The sequence below is a fragment of the Heterocephalus glaber genome, unplaced genomic scaffold (assembly GCF_053883595.1).
Source record: "Heterocephalus glaber isolate CG9 unplaced genomic scaffold, H.glaber_assembly_v1.0 deba00001472, whole genome shotgun sequence".
Lineage (NCBI taxonomy): Eukaryota > Metazoa > Chordata > Mammalia > Rodentia > Bathyergidae > Heterocephalus > Heterocephalus glaber.
The window spans coordinates 20,273,371-20,295,891 of NW_028258315.1; the positions used below are offsets into that span (position 1 = coordinate 20,273,371).

General features: G+C 37.6%; 1 protein-coding gene across 2 annotated transcripts; it reads right to left on the reverse strand.

The window, feature by feature from the left end:
- Window positions 1-1,841: 1,841 nt before the first annotated feature.
- On the reverse strand, window positions 1,842-20,574 carry LOC110349719 (uncharacterized). Of its 2 annotated transcripts, XM_087181817.1 has the most exons (3): window positions 13,439-20,574; window positions 12,855-12,952; window positions 1,842-12,679 (listed from the first exon to the last, which is right to left on the reverse strand). In XM_087181817.1, the coding sequence occupies exon 3, from the start codon at window positions 3,807-3,809 to the stop codon at window positions 2,658-2,660; it is 1,152 nt and encodes a 383-aa protein (XP_087037943.1). In that variant the 5' UTR covers window positions 3,810-12,679; window positions 12,855-12,952; window positions 13,439-20,574; the 3' UTR covers window positions 1,842-2,657. The 2 variants fall into 2 exon arrangements, with proteins under 2 accessions (XP_087037943.1, XP_087037942.1); XM_087181816.1 differs by having other exon boundaries at window positions 1,842-12,952.
- Between the last annotated feature and the right edge of the window lie 1,947 nt (window positions 20,575-22,521).

A 22,521-nucleotide genomic window follows, 5' to 3' on the forward strand; every position in this document is an offset into this window, starting at 1 on the left:
TTTGGACTGTTTTCTCAAGGTCCATGAAGTATGCTGGTGGGATTTCAATTGGGATTGCATTGAATCTATATAGCAGTTTTGGAAGTATGGCCATTTTCACTACGTTGATCCTTCCTACCCAGGAGCAAGGGATGTCTTTCCATTTTCTGATATCCTCTTCAATCTCTCTTTTCAGAGTGCTATAGTTTTCAGAGAAGAGGTCTTTAATTTCTTTTGTTAGGTTGATTCCTAGGTATTTCAGGTTTTTTGGATGCTATTGTGAAAGGAAATGTTTGCCCTATTTCTGTCTCAGTGAGTCTATTGTTCGTGTAGAGGAAAGCTATTGATTTTTGTGTATTGACCCTTGTGTCCAGCTACTGTACTGAATTTGGTTATTAAGTCTAGAAGACTTTTGGTGGAGTTCTTGGAGTCTTCTATATAGAATATCATGTCATCTGCAAATAATGACAATTTGACTTCTTCATTTCCTATCTGTATTCCTTTTATTTCTTTCAATGTCTAATTTCTGTGCCGAATGTTTCCAAAACTATATTGAACAGGAGTGATGATAGTGGACATCATTGTCTTGTTCCTGATTTTAGTGTGAAGGATTTCAGTTTTTGACCATTTAGTGTATATTGGCTGCTGGTTTTCATGTATGGCTTTTATCAGATGACTATTCCAATTTTTTGTAGGGTTTTTATCATAAATGCATGTTAGATTTTGTCAAATGCTTTTTCTGCATCTATTGAGATGATCATATGGTTTTTGTCCTTGGCTCTATTGATATAGTGTATTACATTTATTGATTTGTGTATGTTGAAATATCCCTGCATCCCTGGGATAAATCCCACTTGGTCAGAGTGTATGATCTTCTGCATTCTATTTGCCAGTATCTTATTATGGATTTTTGCATCTATGTTCATTAGTGAGGGTGGCCTGTAGTTCTCTTTTTCAGTTGGGTCTTTCTCTGCTTGGGGATCAAGGTGATGCTTGCTTCCAGGAATGAATTTGGGAGTATTGCTTCCCTTTTAATTTCATTGAAGAGTTTAAACAGTAGTGGCAGTAGTTCCTCTCTAAATGTCTTGTAGGATTCAGCAGTGAAGCCATCAGGACGTGAGCTTTTCTTAGTTGGTAAGTTTTTAATTATGTTTTCAATTTCATTGGTTGATATTGGATTGTTTAGAATTTTTAGGTGTTCTTCATTCAACTTTGGAAATTCATACTTATCTAGGAATCTGTTCATTTCTTCTGTGTTTTCCATCTTATTGGAGTATGGGTTCTCAAAGTAGGTTCTGATGATCCTCTGGATTTCTGCTGGGTCCATTTTAATTTCATCCTTTTCATTCCTAACTGCATGGATTTGGGCCTTTTCTTTCCTTTTTCTGATAAGGTTGGCTAAGGGTTCATCAATTTTATTTATTCTTTTGAGGGACCAACTCTTGCCTTCATTGATTTTTTGTCTTTTTTTTTTTTTTTTTTTTTGGTACTGGGGATTGAACTCGGGACCTTGAGCTTATGAGGCAGGCAGCAGAACCACTGAGCTAAATCCCCAGCCCTTTGTTGATTTTTTGTATTGCTCTCTTAGTCTCCATTGCATTGATTTCTGCTCTGATCTTTATAATTTCCTCCCTTGTATGAGCTTTGGGTTTGTCCTGCTCTTCTTTTTCTAGAAGCTTGAGGTTCAGGATCAGGTTGTTTAATTGGGCTCGCTCTGTTTTCCTAATATGAGTATTCACTGCTATGAATTTCCCTCATAAGACTGCTTTCATTGTGTCCCATAGATTCCGATATGTTGTATTGTCATTGTCATTTAATTGAAGGAACTATCTGATTTCTTCTTTAATTTCCTCTGTGACCCATTGGTTATTCAGAAGTGTGTTGTTCAATTTCCATGTGTTTATGAAATTTTTGCAGTTTCTTTTGCTATAGATCTCCAATTTCATCACACTATGGTCTGATAATATATAGGGGATAATTTCAATTCCTTTGCACTTACCTAAATATGTTCTATGAGCAAATATGTGGTCTATTTTAGGGAATGAGCCATGTGCAGCTGACAAGAATGTGTATTCTGATTTTGTGGGATGAAACACTCTGTAAACATCTGTTAAGTTCATCTGTTCAAGAGTTTGATTGAGTTCTAGTATTTCGTTGCTTGTTTTTTGTCTAGTTGATCTATCTATTTGTGACAGTGGGGTATTGAGGTCCCCCACTACTACTGTATTAGTGCTTATATGATATTTCATGTCCGTTAGTATTTGTTTTATATAGTTGGGCATACTAGTGTTCGGTGCATAGATATTTATGATTGTCATCTCTTCCTCTTGGATTGTTCCCTTTACAAGGATGTAGTGTCCTTCTTTATCTCTCTTAATCAGTGTTGGTTTGAAATCCACTTGATTTGCAAAGAGGATAGCTACTCCTGCTTTTTTTCAGGTTCCTGTTGTGTGGAGTACTGTTTTCCACCCTTTAACTTTCAGTCTATGAGTTTCTTTTTGAATTAAGTATGTTTCTTGTATGCAGCATATTGTTGGATCTTGCTTCTTGACCCATTCTGCCAGTCTATTTCTTTGGATTGGTGAGTTGAGACCATTAACATTGATGGTTATAACTCATACATATTGACTTATCATTGTCATGACTTTTTCGTTTTGCTGGATACTCCCCCTTTGCTTTTAATTTCTTGTCGTGCCCAATGGATTCATTCTGCTGGGCTTCCTAGGGTTGTGATCCTTGTTGTCTTTTCCTAGGATTTTGTCTAAAATTTTTTGGAGTGCCGATTTGGTATTCATGAAGCTCCTAAGGTGCTCTTTGTCATGAAAGTATCTTATTTCTCCATCAATTTTGAAAGACAATTTTGCAGGGTACATCAATCTGGGTTGGAGGCTGTTTTCCTTTAGGGCTTGAAATATGTCACTCCAAGCTCTTCTTGCCTTGAGGGTTTGCATTGAGAAGTCTGCTGTGATTCTGATGGGCTTTCCTTTGTATGTGATTTGTTTCTTTTCTCTGACTGCTTGTAGAACTTTGTTCTTCTGTTGGGTTTCTGGAATCTTAACAATTATATGCTTATGTGTAGATTTTTTTTGATCAAGGCTATTTGGAGTCCTATATGCCTCACTGATCTGTATGTCAAGCTCTTTTCCCCTGCTTGGGAAGTTTTCTGCCATTACTTCCATGAACAGTTTTTTTTTTATGTCATCTGCACTCTGTCCTGTTTCTTCATTGATTCCAATCAGTCTTACGTTATTCTTTGCATCTTGTAGCAGCTGCTGGGTTGATTTCTCATGGTCCCTTACAATTTTAAAGCAATTTTTCTTTTCCTGCTCACTAATTGCAATCTTATCTTCTATATCTGAAATTCTGTCCTCACATTGGCTCATTGCACTGTGTAGACTTTCAATGGAGTTTTCAATCTCCTGGAAATCTGTTTGCATTTGTTTTATGGATTCCATTTGTTTCCTATGTTCCTCAGCTCCTCTATTTTTTTTATCTGTGTCCTCTATAGATTTATTAATCATGTCTTGCACTATGGGCACAATTTCTGCTGTTATGTGAGGAATTATTTCTGATTTCATTTTTTCCATATCCTCTTTTGTTGCTAGTTCAGAGAGTCTAGGTGGTTGAGTATCAGATTGTTCCATCTCATTTCCCTTTGGGCTTGCTGTTGGTGATCTGGAAGTCTGGTTCTGAGGCTTGTTTATGTGTCTTCTCATTTCATCTGTGCTGGGAGTAGTGGTAGATTGGCCTGCAAGCCTCTTACTCTGCACTGGGAGCTGTGGCTTGTCGACCCAGAACCCTCCTCCTCTGCCTTTGGAGCTGTGGCTCATCGACCTGGAAGCCTCCTCCTCTGTGCTGGCAGCTCTGGCACGTTGACCTGGAAGCCTTCTCTGTGCTGGGAGTGGTAGTCCATTCTTGCCACTTTCTGAAGAAGTTCTGGAAGTCCTTTTTGGTGCATGTCATTAGTTGTCTCCCTCAATATCCTGAATCTATTCAAAACGTTTAACTTTCATGATCATTTAGACATTGGGGAAGTACCAGAAGTCACACAATGTCATATTTGGTAAATAAGGCAAATAAGGATACACAGTAATGATTTTATCTGACAGAAATGGTTGATCAATGGAGGGCGATCATAAAATACAAATGTTTAAATTTAGAAATAACTACATAAAAGATATGTCTTAGTTACTTTTCTCTCATTGCTGAGACAAAATACTGACACCCAAAGTTAAAAAGGAAAGGATTTATCCAGCTCACAGTGTGTAGACGTTTCAGTCCATAATCAGCTGGCTCCAAAGCAAGGTGGCTTGGCAGAGGGGCATCACAGAGGAGAACAGTTCATGGTGGACAGACAGTAGCTAAGCAACAAGGGACCTTAACAGTGTCTTCCTGCCCCCTTTTATTTTATCCAGACTACTTAGAGTGGGTAGCACTCACACCCTTAATCCTAGAGCCCTCGAGTCTAGCATTGCACCATGAATCAATCACACACTCTAAATTCAGCCACCTTTATAAAACTCCAACTAAGATTTCATGAGATTGAAGAAGACACATTGCCATTAATTCCCCCTGAAAACCCCCCACGCACATGCACATGTGCTTCAAACATACTTATCCCATCACTCTTGGTAATGTCTCTTTTAGTGTAATACATTTTATTTTAATTTAAGCATTCACCATAGTTTTCAATTACCTTGTATTCCCTAATATATATGGAAAATCTATTACTTTTACTACCTCCAAATACTAACTATGGTCATTGATTCTCATGGTATAATTTGGAAAAACTATTAGGAAGGGGAAAGAGGCAAATTTGAAAGCTAGCTTTTTTATAAAAAAGGATTTCCAGGGCTGGGGATTTAGCTCAGTGGTTCCACTGCCTGCCTTGCAAGTGCAGGGTCCTGAGTTCGATCTCCCCCAGTCACTCCCTCCAAAAAAGCATTTCCAACTCTACTGTGATTTGTCCAGCAATACAGTTAGAATGAACTTGGATATTCCTTATACATGCAACATAAAGGGCACTGATGTCATTTCAGGAGTGGTGACTGTTTTTATGTATTCTGAGGCTAAACATAATCGATTCTGTAGCTTCCTAATGATCTGCCCTGAGGAGTCATTATTCTTGATGGCAATTAATCAAAATTAAAACAGACTGCATGGAATGAAGCAAATTCAAACATCCGGCCCCAGTTAGGAGCATCTGCACATTAAGATTAATTATGGGCCCTGGTTGAAGGTGACAGGTATATCAATATTATAGAGAAAAGAGAAGGTAACATTTCCCAGGAGAGTTCCAAGTGTTTCCAAGGAGCAAAGATTCTAAGCCTGAGTCTAAGTGAAACAAAACCCCATAAGATGTGTAGTTGAAATTATAACTGTTTTCTTCCAAAGGCCTTAGATAGCTGTGGCATTACTGTTACAAAACTTCCAATGCCATTAGAGAGACTCTGAGAAAAGGTAGGTTGGTAGTTTGTTTTGTTTTTCTTGAATAATGTCAGAAAGTAAATGGAAGTTTAACTATTAGATGTACCTAAATTTAAAGTCAAAATGCACTTTTGTGTTTTTCTCAGACTTCCTATTCTATTCATTATTTTAATTTTTTATCAAACCATCCCACTATATCAGAAATGGAGATCTAGTATAATATTCTCATATGATATGTCTGGCATGTGGTGAGCACTTCAGAATTATTTGTTGCTGCTCCTGTTATTATCTGGCAAATTTCTTTAAGTTCTTTCCATCTGTATTTCTTTATTTGTAAATATACATGATAACATTGCCCACAATATTGTACTGTTATGAAGATTAAATTAGATAACAGGGGTTTTTTTTCCATTAAGTTTATTGGTACATTTTAGGTATACAATACAGTTACATTCATCTTTGGGATCTTGTACCTTTACATGATGTATCTTGGTTCTTATTTTTTCCCCATTCCCCTGCCCTCCCTTCACACCTTCACCCTTCCCTACTTACAAAGACTTTGTTTCCATTTTTTTCCTTTTCTCATATTTTTTCCTTTCTCTTCTTTCCTTTCCCCTACCTCTCCCACTTCCCCTACCCCTTCAGACCTCTTCTTCCTATTTCATATTATCAATATTCATTTTGATCCTTATTTACACTTTCAGGTTCTCACACCAGAGAAACTATTTGGTATTTACACATGTGTCCTATATATTTCACTTAAGAGTATGGCCTCAATTTGCATTCACTTAGCTATGAATCTCTCTAGTTTCTCATTCTTTATGGCTGAGTAGTACTCCCTTTTATAAAAAATAAACCCACATCTTCTTTATCCAGTCTCCAGTTGATGGGCAATTGGGCTGTTTCCAAGCTTTAGCTATTACAAACTGTGCCCCTATAAACATGGGTGTGCATATATTGCTGTGGTATGATTCTTTTAATTATTTGGGGAAGATACCCAGTAGAGGAATAGCTGGATCAAATGGGACTTGCAATCCTAGTTTTTTGAGGTATCTCCATATTGATTTCCAGAGTGGTTGCACTAGTCTGCACTCCCACCAACAATGGAGAAGGGTTCCTTTCTCCCCACAACCCCACCAGCATTTGTTATTGGTTGATTTCTTTTCTTTTCTTTTTTTTTTTTTGGTACTGGGGATCGAATTGGTTGATTTCTTGATAGCAGCCATTCTTTCTGGGGTGAGGTGGAATCTCAGTGTTGTTTTCATCTACATTTCCTGAATGACCAGTGATGTTGAACATTTTTTCATGTTTATTTACTCCCTTTACTTCTTTGTCTGAGAAATATCTGCTTATTTCAGATGCCCATTTTTGAATTAGGTCTTTATATTGGGGGGGGGGTCCTGATTTTTTATTATTCTAGTTAGTAGTCCTTTGTCTGAGGAACAGCTGATAAAAATTTTTTCCCACTTGTAGGTCATCTTTTAGCTCTGTTGGTGGTTTCTCTTGCAGTGCAGGAGCTTTTTAATAAGATGAGATCCTGGTTGTTGATTCTTTGTGCTAGTTTCTATGCTACTGAAGTTTTCTTCATAAAATCTTTTGCTATGCCAATGTCTTCAAAAGTTCTACCTAACTTATCTCCCAGCAAATTTAGTGTTTCTGTTTTAATATTTAGATCTTTAATCCACTTTAATTTTAGTTTAGTGCATGGTGAAAGATAGGGGTATAGTTTTTTGGTTTTTGTTTTTGTTTTTTGGTACCAGGGATCGAACTCAGAACCTTGGGGTTGCGAGGCAGGCCACAGAACCACTGAGCTAAATCCCTGGCCCAATCTAGTTTAAATCTTTGGCAACTTGAAACCCAGTTTTTCCAGCACCATTTATTAAAGAGGCTATCTTTCCTCCAGTGAGGGTGCTTGGCTTCTTTGTCAAAGATGAGGTGGCTGAGTATGTCTGGAGTTGTTTCTGGAACTTCTAATCTATTCCACTGATCCTCGGGTCTGTTTCTTTGCCAGTACCATGCTGTTTTTATCACAGTGGCTTTGTAGTATAGGTTCAAGTTGAGGAATGGAGGCAGCACCCACTCTTATTTTAATTATCCTGAGATTTGTTGATGAGATCAGACCCAACAGGGAAAGGTTTGCTGCAGCAAGAGAGTGCTCCCAGAGGCCAACAGAGCATCTGTCTGTCAGCAGAGGCTGCAGGCAATCACTCAATCCACCCCCTCCACCCAGGACATGAGTTACCAGGTCCTTCAAGCCCAAATCTTCAATGTTGGTATTTTGTAAGTACCATCCAAGCATCTGTTACTTGTTGCTGAAGCGTATGAACCTTTAAAGAAGTGAACTCCTAAGCATTATGATGGAAGGGTTCTCCAGGATCAAGTCACCCCAGCCACAGGTCTGTGATGCAATTTGTTGAGGTTTCAGTCCATAATTGGCTGGTTCCAAGGCAGGGTGGTGCATGGCAGAGGGGCAACAGTTCATGGCAGACAGAAGGTAGCAAAGGAAGAAGGGACACAGAGGGTTTATTTTCCAATTAGCAAATAGTGTAACAGCAATGATGATGATAAGTATATTATTTATTGAGTGCTTATCATGTGCCAATCTTTTTATATATATTGTCTTCTATCTTCCTGGCAAGTCTAAGACACAGATACCACTTTATGGTTTTTAACAGATGAAACTAAAGCATGGGAGGGGTAAAGTAGCTTGTGCTCACATAACTTAATCGTAGAATCCGGCCTCCAACCTGTATGTCTCATTCTAAACCTTGTGCTTTTAACAACAACCTCACACTAATAAGAAAAAGAGAAAGAAAAATAAAGTACTTGTTTGTGGTTTGAGTGTGTTCCCCAATGGCTCATGTATTGGAAGTTTGGTCTTCACTGTGGCGATGTGCAGAGGTAGTGGAACATTCAAATGGTGGCACCTAGTGGGGAGTCCTTAGGTTACTGGGTGCATTGCCCTTGAAAGGGATGATGTTCTCATGGAACCCCTGAGTTAGTTCTCATGAAAGGGTAGTAGTGAAAGAGCAAGCTTAGCTGTGCCCAGTCATTCTTTGGCATCCTGTTTCACTCCACCACCACCATTGTGTGATGCCATCTGCCATTAAAGGATGCAGACAGAGAGGGGACCTTACTAGAGCTATAAATATAGATAGATATAGATATAGATATAGATATATTACATATATATATTTAAAGATGTATGTGTCTTTAGGTATTTCACAATAGCAACAAAAAGCAGACTAATACATGGTTTGTAGCTGAAATCATTTATTACAAATAAAATAAGATTGAGTCCAGGCTACCTATTTCCATCAAAGTACTTAAATAAATAATACAATTTTACAATAGTTTTAAGTGTGAGAAGAAAGCTTTTAAATCAGAGACATGGTTAAAGAGATATCTGAATTTTGTAAAATTGAGTAGAAATTATCATGGTAGCCTTTTTCTTCTAAAATAGAAACATGGCTATCTTAACAGAAGTTCAATTAACAGAATTCAAGTGATAATAGACATTAACGAACTGATATGAAAGAATAAGTGAACAATGAACTATCCAAAAGAGAACTCAAGAAAATAATCCCATTTACAAGAACATAAAATAAAGTACAATAAAGTAGAAGATTTAGCGAAATATTTTTTACATTGAAAACTATGAAAGAAGACTTCAGGAAAGATCTGTACATTCAGAACTATAAAACTATAGAACTATAAAACATTGATAAAAAAGATACTCATAAATGGAAATACACCCTCTGTTCATACATTGGGAGAATTAATGTTGTTCAAGTGTTCATACTACCCAAAGCTATCTACACATTAAATGAAATCTCTATCAAAATTTCAATGGTCTATTTTGCAGAAGTAGAAACAAATTCAAAAATTCATATGAGACCACAAAAACTCCAAATAGCCAAAGCAATCTTGGGGGAAAAGAACAAAGATGAAGGTATCATGCTCCCAAGCTCACGATATACTGCAAAGTGTAATATGACACAACACATTATGTGTCACATAATTTGACACTACAACAATGTGACAAAGCAAACAACATAACACAGGCATAAAATCAGACATATCAAACAGCAAGACAGAATACAGAGCCCAAAAATAAATCTAGTAATCTACAAGGGTGGCAAGAACACATGATGTAAGAACAGAGTCTTCAAAAAATGTTCTTAGGACACTGGATATTCAAATATAGAAGAATAAAGTTGGATCACTACCTCATCCCATATATAAAAACTACCTTAAAGTGAATTAAAGACTTAAACATAAGCATCTGAAACTATAAAACAATTCAAAGAAAACACAGAAGAAAAGCTCTTTGATATTGGTCTTGGCAAAGATGCAGAATGTGAAGATGTTTGTCAAAAGATATAAAATTTGGTTAGATGGAATCTTCAGGAGATCTATTGTACAGCACGTGGAAATAGTTAGATAATGTATTGTGCACTTGAAAATTGCCAAGAGAGTAGATTACATGTTCTCACCACAAAAAAATGATAAATACGTGACATGATAGATATGTGAATTAGTTTGATTTAATCACTTCACAGTGTGTACATATATCAAAACATCATGTTTTACACCATGAATATATGTAATTTTTTTTTCAGTACTGGTGATCGAACTCAGATCCTTGAGCTTCCGGGGCAGGCGGCAGAACCACTGAGCTAAATCCTCAGCGGATATATATAATTTTTATGCACCAACTTAAAAAATATAAAGGTTTAAGCAAAGTTCCTAATTCAAAAGAATTTGGAGGTACAATCTTATTCGTACTCCTTTTAATGCCAAATAACAAGAATGATTACCTATTATGGTTTAAAGAAAATTAATCCTATATCTGACTCACCACTGTCCAATGAACTCATATCCCCTAATGAGATCACTGGTCATCATTTATAGGGAAAAAAATCCTTAAATTAGAACATAAGAGTAAACAGGTCAAATTGCAAATATGTTCACTAGCTATCACAGAATGTTTTTAAAGAATCAGAGAGTCTGGCCTTCCAGACATAAGCCAAGATGGACAAGATAGGAATGACCCATTAAACAACCATTTATTTCACAAATGTTTATTGAGGCTGGGGATGTAGCTCAGTGGCACCGCACCTGCCAAGGAAGTGCAAGGTCCTGAATTTAATTCCCAGTACGGAAAAAAAAAATGTTCATTGAGTTTCTACTCAGTATTCTATGTTGAGTTAGAATCTAGGGGGGTAGAAGAAAAGAAAAAGAAACCAAAAGAGAAGGCAAAAACACTGTAACACTGTTCCTGTCCTTATGGAGTTTACAGTCTACTGAGGAATGCAGCCTCATCAGCATTGTTATTATTTGATTTCTAGAAGACGGCCATTCTTTCTGGGATAAGAAGGAATCTCAGTGTTGTTTTAATTTGCATTGTCTCATGGCCAGAGATGTTGAGCATTTCTTCATGTATTTATTGGCCATTTGTAATTCTTCTATGGTAATGGGAAGTAGGGAGATAGATCCTTCTCAAAGGGGATGAAGAGGTGGAGGAAGAGGAAAGGAGAGGAGGGAAAGAGGATGAAAAGAGGAATTAAGATGTGTTATGTATATGTATCAACTCCACACATGGAATGTAAAACATTATGTACTACAAATATATGCTAATGAAAACAAATCAAATACATAAAAAGTGCCGGCAAGGTTGCAGGGAAAAAGGAACACTTGTCTACTGTTGGTGCCAATACAAACTAGTACAACCACTGTGGAAATCAGCATGGAGACGCCTCAAAAAAACTGAAACTAGAAATTCTATTTGACCAGGTATTCCCCTTCTAGGTATCTTCCCCAAAGAGTTAAAAATATCATATTACAGTGAACTATGCACGCCTATGTTTATAGCGGCTTGATTCATAATAGCTAAATCTTGGAAGCAGCCTATATGTGCATTGGCAGACAAATGGATAAAGAAAATGTGGTATTTACACAGAATGGAATACTACTCTGGAATAAAGATAAATTTGAGTCATTTTTAGGAAAATGGATGCACTTTGAGACCATAATGTTAAGTTATATAAATCAGACACATGAGATTAAATTTTGCATGGTTTCTCTTATATGAGAAACCTAAAGTATAAATAAAGGCTTTCAGATGTTTTAATGTCCAGGACTATAAAAGGATAGATCTCTGTTGTTTAAAGCCACCCAGTTTGTGGTATTTTGTTAAGCAGCCTTAGAAAACAAATGTACCCTCTATGCTTATATATGATTTGGCCTGGCTCATGGGTGTATTTCTTGATGTCTCAGGGCAGCAGCAGGGCACTGTGGTCAACAAATCCTGAACCATCTGTGATTTATAACTAGAAATTAGATATTTTCATGTAAGTGTTGTTTGTGACTCTCATTCAGTGGTATGGTAATTCAATGTGCTTTTATTACTAAGTGAAGATAGCCAAAGGCAAGTTCAGCCAACAGGTAAAGAGCTACATTTTAGTTCTTGGAGTTTACAAGTATTGGATATTTTCAGTGAGAATTAATCAGTGCCAAAATAGCTTGTGTTTACTCTCTTTTCACTTTAGAAGCCAGCGCTCTTTTCTGGTGACAGGATGTGCCCATTCTGTGTACCAGAATCTTTTTCTTTTGCACGGTGCTGTTGACACACAATGATTTAATGTTCCCATCTCTACTGATGGACTTGGCACAAGCAGTACATTTAAGTGCCCATGAATAAGACAGATCTACGTGATCCCTTTCACATACACAGAGAAAAAATGTACCTTGTTTGGTACATGAACAAATACTGAGAATAATAATTTAATCAATCAATAAATTAATACCCCACATTGTTATCCCAAAGGCTCAAAGTCAGGGTATTCTCAGCTTGATGAAAGTTAGGGATTTTCTGTGGGCTTCAATTTTGGTTAGGTTTCAATTTTACACAAATTATTTAAAATTCAAAATAATAAACAGTTTATATATATCAAGGAAGCCCTCAAGAGGTGGGCAGGTGACGAAAATGACTGCAGCGGGCCAGACTGTATTCTTGGGACATTTTATTCACACATTAAATATGCAGCTTCACACCCACTAAGAAATGTGTTTTCTCCCACTTTTCTTGAAATGCAAGCCCCTATTGAGTCGGTCATTTTCTGATCTTTGTAGAGACCTGGTTACACAATTATTTCACCCATGGACTAATTCTGAGAAGACAAACAACAGGGAAAGCAGCAGGGTGGCTCCGAAGAGTGGGAAATGGCAGGAGGCACCCGCTCTGTAGAAGGGTGACTGTCCTAGGCTCCAGCTGATCAAGTTCAAGCAGAAATATGGGCCCAAAGTTACTAGGTAGTCCAGGCTTTGTTTGTTTACTTGTTTTATACTGGGGATTGAACCCAGGGCCTTCACACTGAGCTGCATCTCCAGCCCTTTTATTTTGAGACAGGGTCTGGCTAAGTTGCCCAGGTTTGGTTCATATTTACCATCCTCCTGTTTCTGCCTCCCAGCATGATGGAATTGCAGGGATGCATCACGACATCTGGCATGTCTAGTTTTTTAAAAGGGATTTTTTCCCTTTTCCCTTTAAAAAATAAATATGAATTCATATTAACTGTACAAATTAATGAGTTTCACTGTGATATTTCTGTACATGCCTATCCAGTGCTCTAATCATACCCATTTCCCCTATTCCCCTCCCCTCCCTTCCCATCCCCACTTCTCCCTTCCCTAGTAGTCTATCTCTATTTTCAGGTTATTTATTTTAAAAGGCATTTTCATACAAAATTCTGAGATTTTTATATCTTGGAAATTACTTTCTTTTTTTTCTAACACAGGTGGATGGCCAAAGCAGTTTGAGGCCAGACAAAACATGTCTGAGAGCAGATTCCACCAGTGAATTACTGCTTTACAACCTTTGCTAACCTGTTTTGTTTTTTGGTTTTTTTTTTGGTACCGGGGATTGAACTCGGGTCCTTGCATTTGCGAGGCAGGTGGCAGAACCATTGAGCTAAATCCCCGGCCCCAGCTCCATTGTATTTTTTTAAAATTGTGCCAAACTCAAATTTACCATTTGTTAGGGTCTAAATGTTGATCTCCTCTCATCCCCCCCTTCATATCTTGAAACCAAATCACCAAAGTGATGAGTGAGGAGGTAGGGACTTTGGAAAGTAATTAAGTCATAAGAGGGGAGCCCTCATGAATGGGAATAGTGACCTCATAAAACAGACACTGTGTTGGAGAGAGAAAGAGAGTTGGGAGGAGGGAGGAATGGGGTAAGAGTACAGAGAGGGGTGTGAAAATAATCAAAGTATGTTATACGCGTGTACCAGTATACCAAAAGAAAACGCATCACTCTGTATTACTAATATGCGCTAAGTAAATAAATACATAAATAAATAAGAGCCTAGACCGTTCCCTTAATACTTCCTTCAGGTGAGGACACAATGACGAGGCGCCATCTACAAAGCAGGAAATGGGTCCTCACCAGACCCCGAATCTGCTGGTGCCTTCATTCCAGACTTCCCAGTCTTCAGCACAGTGAAAAATGAATGTCTATTGTTTATAGACCACCCAGTCCACGTATTTTGTTAGAGCAGGTTAAACAGACTAAAGGACCCTCTTAACCACTTTTCAGCATGCAATCCAATGCCACTGAATGCATGCACCATGTTGGGCAGTCATTACCGCTGTCCAGTCCCAAAACTTCCTCATCCCCAACAGAAACCCTGTATTCATGAATTTGCTGCATACAATTATTACCAATTTTTAAATGAAAACACAGCTTTACAAATAGAAAATGCTTCCAAAAGTTACTGTATTTGTTGTTAAAATCTTTTTTAAAAAAGCAAAACTTTGAGACTTTAGTGTTAGACTAAATACCCACCTTCTTCCTAAGGCCCTTCAGGAGTAAATTCTCTGCCAGACATCAATCCTCTCCAGAAATCCCTCATCCTGTCAGCCTTCAGCCCAACCTACTTATTACTCCCATCACTCACCTCAGGTTTGGTAGTCAGGTCACTTTTAGCCTCCTTTCAGAGATGTAATCTGTTTCTTCCTGTAAATATTCCCTGTCCCTCAAGTCTCATACCATTCAGCTGAATCACACCTTCCTCCTCCTTACTGCTGTCATCAGCTCTCACCTCTCTTCATTTGTTTCAGTTTTCAGCACCTGGTTGGCAGTCTTCCAGTCTGCCGTAACTCCTGTCATCATCTGAGGCAACATTAACACATCTTGAATGACCCACCGAAAATACAAAGCTGTTAGTGCATTGAACTCTCCACCTCAGCAGCCTATGAAAATCACAAAATCAGACATTTTCAAAGTTATGTGACTCAAGCACATCCACCATCTTCCATCTTGTTAAGGCTTCCAAGGCACAACCCCATGCCCATCAGCCCCATTTGCTTTCCATCTCCCTTTATTTAGGCACATACTGTCCTTCCTATAACTCCTTTGTAAACAGTATAGCAATTACCTTGTTTCTTTCTGTCCCTTCTGCCAAACATACCAAACTCCAGCCCTCCATGAACCCAACCATCTGCTCCAGCTGGAGAATACACACAGCTGAGCTGACTGGTATAGTTGAAAAGTCAATATCTCCAACACAGACTTCACTTGGCAACCTAATTGTGTACTTCTAATAAACTCAGTTAATCACTTTCCTAAATGATTATTCTGTACTTCTCATTCTTCTCACACCTCTCTCTCTTACAACCCTAAAAGAACCCATTACTGCATTCTAAGAATTTTACCCCAAAATATATCTCCTAACCATTCACTTCTCTCCCAAACCACCATCATTGTTAGACTGGGTGACCCTAGTAGTCTCCTAAGGATGCTCCCTGCCATCTTACTGCCCTTGCCAGAAATTCTTCACACAGTGACGGGAATGATGTTTTATACTAAGCAGGTTATACTACTCACCTATTTTAAAATAAGTCCATGACCTCTCATTACATTTAAGGAAAAAGAAGCCCACACTCCTTAATGTGACCCCATCCCCGCCTTGTGTGCTCTGAGCTTTATACATCACTCCATTTTTTTTCCTTTTGTACCGGGGATCAAACTCGGGACCTTGCACTTATGAGGCAGGCAGTGGAACCACTGAGCTAAATCCCCGGCCCCATTACTCCATTTTTATTTTTAGTGCTCATTGTACTCTGCCACAGTAGTTTCACAAGCCAAGCTTTCCTTTCCCCTTTCTGACATTTTTTTTCCCTCTGGGTGGTATGATCTCTGGCTCTCACATTTTCCCTCCCAGTCTACAACCAGTCAGCTTCTATTTATTCTTTAGGTCTCACATTTAATGACCAAGTCTCAGAGTCTTCCCTGACCAAATAATTGTATTGCATAACTATTTTAATCTGGTTACTGGCATGTTGTTTTGTTTTTAATCAAAAACCAACACACAATCTACCTTCAGTACTTTAATAACAATCACTTTGTATTTGGGCTAGAAGAAGCCTTACTACTATTACCACAAATTACAGAAGAAAGAATTGTATTTTATAACTTATTTAAATATAGGATGGTATTCTTGCTAAAGCCAGAGTCGACAGATTATGCCTTCTAGGTCAAATTTGGCTGATCGCCTATTTTTGTAAGTAGCTTATTGGAATACAGCTATGCTTATTCATTTATATGTACTTTATGGCTGTTTTTCCTCTACAATGGTAGAGTTGAGGAGTCGTGACAGAGAATACAGTTTGCAAGCCTAAAACATTTATTATTGGGTTCTTTACTGAACCTATCTGCTGACTCCTGCTTCAAAGTATTGAAAGGTGGGATTCTGTTGTGGTTTGGACGTGGTTGAATGTGTCCCCCATGGTTCATGTGCTGGACCTCACTATGGTGGCATTGAGCAATGGTGGAACCTTTAAGATGTAGGAGCTATGGGGAGGTGATTAGGTCATGGGTGCCCCTCCCTCAGAAGTGGTTTATGCAGCTCTTGCAGCACCCTAGTTAGTTCCTAAAACAGCAACTTGTTGCAGAACAAATAAGTCTGGCCCTGAGTCTCTCTGGCTTCCTGTCTACCATGTAATTACTCTCTCCGGCACCCTCACCACTGTGTATTATCTCTTGTGGGGCCCTTACCGGAGGCCAAGCAGATGAGGCAGCCCAATCTTGAGCTTTTGGCTTCCAAAACTGTGAGATAAATTGACCTTTTTATTTATAAAATATTCACCCTCAAATGTTTTGTTATAGCAGCAGAAAATGGACTAATACAAACTTTTTAAAATATCATCTTTGTCTAATTTGTTATATTTATATTGAGGTGTGTGTCGATTAAAGACATAAACAACACTGATCTTTAATGTACTGCTTGATAAATTTGTATTGCATATTTCAAATATTCCAGAAGATTTTCTCATAACCATACCCAGTCAGTCCCTCATGGACAGGTAACTACTATTCTAACTTCAAACACTAACAATTAAATTTGCCTGTTCTTGAATTTCAAATGAAAGGTATCATAAAACACATACTCCTTTTTGCTAGCTTCTTCCGCTGAACATAACTTTCTGTTCTTCAATTTCTGTGTAGTGTTCCATTATAGGAAAATGCCATGGTTTATCTACTCTTCACTTAATAGACATTTGGATCGTCTCCAAGTCGGGGCATGAACATTCTTGTATGTGCCTTTGGGTAAAAATAGACATTTACTTCTTCTGAGTGCACATTTAGGGGTAAGGCTTCTGGACATATTAGCTTAGTAAGTAATGACAGTCTGCCACTGTACTCTACCAATGCACAAGCCCACCAAATGGATAGAATTCCAGACACTCCTTATCTGAGCCAACATTTTATTTTATATTATTACTCTTTTAACTTTAGCCATCCTTATGGTGCATTTTGTGTTTCCCCAATACATATATTTTTATATGGCTAGTGGCCTTTTGAATAGCTTCTTTTGTTGAGGTTCCTGTTCAAGACTTTTGTTTATTTTTTCAATGGAAAAAATATGTCTTTTATCAGATATACATGGACATATTATGACTATCTCCTTCTAGTATGTGGTTTCTTTAATGCTTAATGTTTGTGTGTCCTGTAAGAAACCTTTGCTACTTTAAGATCATAACGATATCCTAGCATGTTTTCTTTGCACATTTAAGTCTGTGATATATGATGAATTATTTTCCATATATGGTGTAAGCTGAGGTTGAGAGTCATTTTTTCCTCCGTGTGACTCACAATTGCTCCAAAACTGTATATTAGGAAAAAACATACTATATTTTCCCCACAAAATTGCAATCATGTCTCTTTTACTAATAGAGTAACTCTATAAGCCTAGTTCTGATACCCTTTTTCTGTTTGCTTGGCCTATAAATTAGTCTTTTACCAGTATCACACCATGTTAATTAATGTAGCTCTGTTATGGTTTATATCCAAATGTTTCCCAAGAGTCTCGTATGTTGAAAAGTGGGGCTTTTGGAAGGTGACAGACCATGGAGGCACTACAGTACACCTGACTTGCTTTTAGGAGGTGGTATCTGGTGGGAAAAGGCAGGCAGCTAGGGGCGTGGCCCGGAAGTGAGCATCTTCCTTTCCTTGTTATCATGACGAGCAGCTTTCCTGTGCTCAGGCCTTTCCACCTTCTGGTTTCTATATTTTCCTGCTGAAAATGGACTGAAACTTATAAAATGTGAGCCAAAATAAACCTCTCCTCCTTTAAGTTGTGGGTGCTGAGTATTGTGTCCCAGCAACGAGAAAGTGACTTGAGACAAGCTCCTAAAATTTGGTAGCGTAAGAAATTCTCTACCTTTTTCTTCTCCAGAATTATTTTTACTATTTTAGGTTCACTAGATTTCTATTTCATTTTACAATCAGCTTGGATATTTCCAACAAACAATCTATAGATCAGTGGAAAGGTAGCACATCGTGATAGGAATAATGCTCACCTCATAGCTAGGCAATAGGGAGAAGAAACTTGTGTCCCACAGTTCTCTCTGAGGGCCTTTCCTCAATGACCAAAAGGACCTCCCAGTGGCCCCCACCTCTTGAAGGTCCTGCCATCTCCCAGTAGTGCCAACCTAGGGACCAACTCTTCAACACATGGGGGCAGATCGAAGCTATGGCATGGATTCTTTGGATTTTCCTGTGTATACAATCATATCACCTGTAAATAACAGCAACTGTATTTTTTTCTAATCTTCATATATTCTATTACTGTTTCTTTGCTTCTTATACGGGTAGGATCTTTAATACATTAACTGAATGCAGGTGAGAAGAGTGGACATCCTTGCATTATTTCCCACTTCGACCAAGACAGTGTTCCAATTTCCACTATATGGAATATTCTAGGTTGTCAGATTTGCTGAGAATTTTTATTCTAATTGGATGTGTCTTTTATCAAATGCTTTTTATTAATCTATTGAGATGACAATACAGTTTTTCTCCCTTATTCTGTTAATGTGGTGTATTATATTGATTTGTTTTTCAGTGTTAAATCAATTTTGCATTCCTGCAGCAAACTTTCCTTGGTCATGATATATTATCCTTTCATATATTGCTGGATTTCATTTACTAACATTTTGTATGAACTTTTGCGTCAATGTTCATAAGGCATATTGGAGTGTAATTTTCTCTTTTCCTAATATCTTTGTCCAATTTAGGTTTGAAATTATGTGGCCTAAAAATGAATTGTGAAGCATGTCCTCTTTCTCTAGTCTTTAGATTTTTTTCTTGTAACACTGATGTTATTTCTTCTTTAAATTTGTGGAAAATTAACCAGAGAAGTCATGAGTGTAGTGTTTTCTTGGTGGGAAGGATTTTAAGTTATATATTCCATTTATTTAACAAATATAGAATAATTTATATTTTCTCCCTTTTTGTAAGTTGTATTTTGCCAGGAATTTCTCAATTTACATCAAGTTGTTTATTGATTGGTACACAGCTGTTGACCATATTTTTTCTCATCTTTTTAATGGCTATATAATTTATTTGAATGTACTCTTTCCATTCGTGATATTGGCAATCTTGTGTTTTGTGTGTGTGTGTGTGTGTGTTCTCTTAATTTGTCTTGCTAGGGATATTAATCACTCATAAGAACCAACTTTTCTCTATACTGTCTCCTTTCACTTTCATTTATTTCTGCACTTATCTTTTTATAATTGTTCTCATTTTCATTGACTTTAATTTACCCTTTCTAGTTTCTTCAGTTAGAATTTGAGATGGTTTTGACATTTTTCACATACATGCGAAGCTGTTTAGGAACGTATATGTTGAGATATCATATTTTATTTTTAAGTTATTCAAAATAATTTCTAGTGTGAGTTCTCCTTTGAAGTGTAGGTTATTTTAAAGTATGTTGCTTCATTTTAAAACACTTTGGGATGTTCTGATAACCTTTTCATTGTTGTTTTTAGTCTAATCCTATTGTGACTAGAGGTATATTTTGTGAAATACTAGTCTTTTAAAAGTTACTAAAATTCTATTCAAGACACAAAATCTGATAAGGACTTTGTATCTGCAATATTGAGAGTATTATTTTATCCATGTCCATTAGACCAAATTAGTTGACATTGTTCTTCAAAACTTCCATACCCTTAACGGTGTTTTGTTTTGGTTTTGGTTGTTTTGCAGTACTGGGATTGAACCCAGGGCCCACTGCACATATTTAGCTGCTTTGATCTCTATTGGTTTTTGTCTTTGTGTGGGCTGCTATAGCAGAATACCTTAAACTAGGTAATTTAGAAACAACAGAAATGTATTTCTTCCAGTTCTGGAGACTGGGACGTCCAAGTTCAAGGTGTCGCCATACTCTTTGTTTGCTGAAGGCTCCGCTGTGCTTCTTAAGTACACTTCTTATTGAGTGTGGTTTTTTTTTTTTTGGTACCAGGGATCGAACTCGGGTCTTTGTGCTTGTGAGGCAAGCGGCAGAACCACTAAGCCAAATCCCTGGCCAGTACACTTATTATTGAGTCCTGACAAGGCAGAAGGTGGGAGAGAGGTGATCAGCTCCTCTCAAGCCCTTCAGCAAAGGCAGTGATTCCGTTCTTGTGGGTGGAGCCTGCATGACCTGATCATCTCCCACATCATCCCATGGGTGATTAAGTCTCAACATGAATTTAGGAGGGGGCACATTCAGACCACAGCAGCAGCTCATGTACCAAACCTTCAACCTTGATTTTTTTTTTTTTTTTTGTACTGGGGATCGAACTCAGGGCCTTGAGCTTGGGAGGCAGGCACTGGAACCACCTGAGTTTGATCCCCAGTACAAAAAAAAATTATATATATATATATATATATATATATATATATATATTTCTCAACTCCCTTTCGCTAGTGTTTGTTCAGAGCAGGTCTGTATTTATTTTTAACTTGCCTTCTATAAGCAGTATGTAATTGGGTCTTTCTATAAGCCAACTTGGTCATCTTAGACTTTTAATAGGAGTATTTAGTTCATTCACATTTAGTGCAGTTATTAATTTGGTTTGCTTATCAGTCTGTGATCTTGCTCTTTGTATTTTGTTCTATGCTTTGTTCCTTTGTTCTGCCTTTCTTGCCTACTGTGAATAAAAAAATTTTAATAGTCAACTTTATCTGCTCTATTAGCTTCTTATTTATATCTTTTTGTATTGTTCATTCAGTGGTTTAGTGGCCACCTTAAATTTTTGCATATCCATATTTGACTTATAACCATCTACTTTCCAAACACTGTGTGAGACTTAGGAATGTTAAACTTCATTCACATCCCTCCCTCCCTTCCTGCTGTTACTGTGTATTTTACATCTGAAGGTTGCTTTAAATAATCAATACCCTTGTAAATTTACCCACATATTTACCCTTTATTCTGCTTCTCATACCTCCTTGTACTTTTGTGTTTCTGTTGGAAATTATTTTTGTAATGCATGTAGACTTTTAAAAAATCTTTCTTTAGCATATATGTCTGCCAGAAACAAAGTCTCTTAGCTTTTGTTTGGCTCTGTTTTTAGCCTTCAGTTTTGAATCCTATTTTGACTTTTTAGGATTCTAGAGACAGTTTTGTACTCATCTCTCAACCCTTCACAGATGTCACTACATTGCCTTTTGATTTCCACAGTTGCTGTTGAAAAGCTCTCTGAAGTCTGACATCTTTTTTTCCCCAACTTGGTAATAACTTCATTTATTGATTGATTGATTGATACATTTTAGATATGCATACTGATCACATTCGTCATAGGGGATCTGTACCTGTACATGATATATCTTGATTCCTTTTTTCCCCAGTCCCCTCTCTTCCCTTCAACCCCTCCTCCCCTCCTTATTTAAAAAAGCTTTGTTTTCATGTTTTCCTTCTATTCTCTTTTTTCTATTCCCTTCCTTTTTTCCCCCTTCTCCCATATTTTCTTCCTTTAGTAAATCTCTTGTACTTATACTATGCTATAGTATGTATTTTCCCCTGTTTGGGAGCTTGTAAATTTTTCTCTTTAATACTGGTTTTAGGAAATGTACCAAGGAATAGTTTTCTTTGTTTTTAAGCTATTCACATTTTACTAAGATTCTTGAACCTATAGATTAATATTTATCATTAATTTTGTAAAGTTATTAGCAACCAAGTCATTATACATTGCTTAGGATCCATTCTCTCCTCTCCTTGCCACATTTCAATAACACACATGTGTTTATGTCAGACATACTTCTTGCACTCTGCTTTATTCTTTACATTTTCCTCCCTACTTACATTTGATATTTACAATTCACTATCTTTAGATTCACTTGTACTTTCTTTTCCTTTTTCTAGTTTTTTGTAAAACCCATTCAATGAGTTTAAGATGGTGTTCTGTTTATAGAATGCCCCCCCCCCCCGCCGCCGCCGCCTACTGGGGTTCGAACACAGGAGCTTGTATATGCTAGGCAAGCACTCTAGCACTGAGCTACATCCAGGGCCCTTTTTATTTTTCATTTTGAGACGTGTTTTTAATTGCCCAGGCTAGCCTCGAATTTGTGACTCTCCTGCCTCAGCCTCCCAAGTAGCTGGCATGTGCCACCACGACCAGCTCATTTTTTTTTAAGATGCCAGTTCTCTATTCTTTTTTTTTTTAATTTTGAGACAGTCTTTCTATGTAGTTTAGGCTGGCCTCGCACTCACTGTGTAGCCCAGGCTGGCCTCGAACTCACGATGATCCTCCTGCCTCAGCCAATTCTCTCTTTAAGTGCTCTATCTTTTC

Bases quoted from the DNA above. Each gene is read 5' to 3' on its own strand.
- LOC110349719 (XM_087181817.1), bottom strand. From the start codon at position 3,809: ATGAGCCACAGCTCCAAAGGCAGAGGAGGAGGGTTCTGGGTCGACAAG.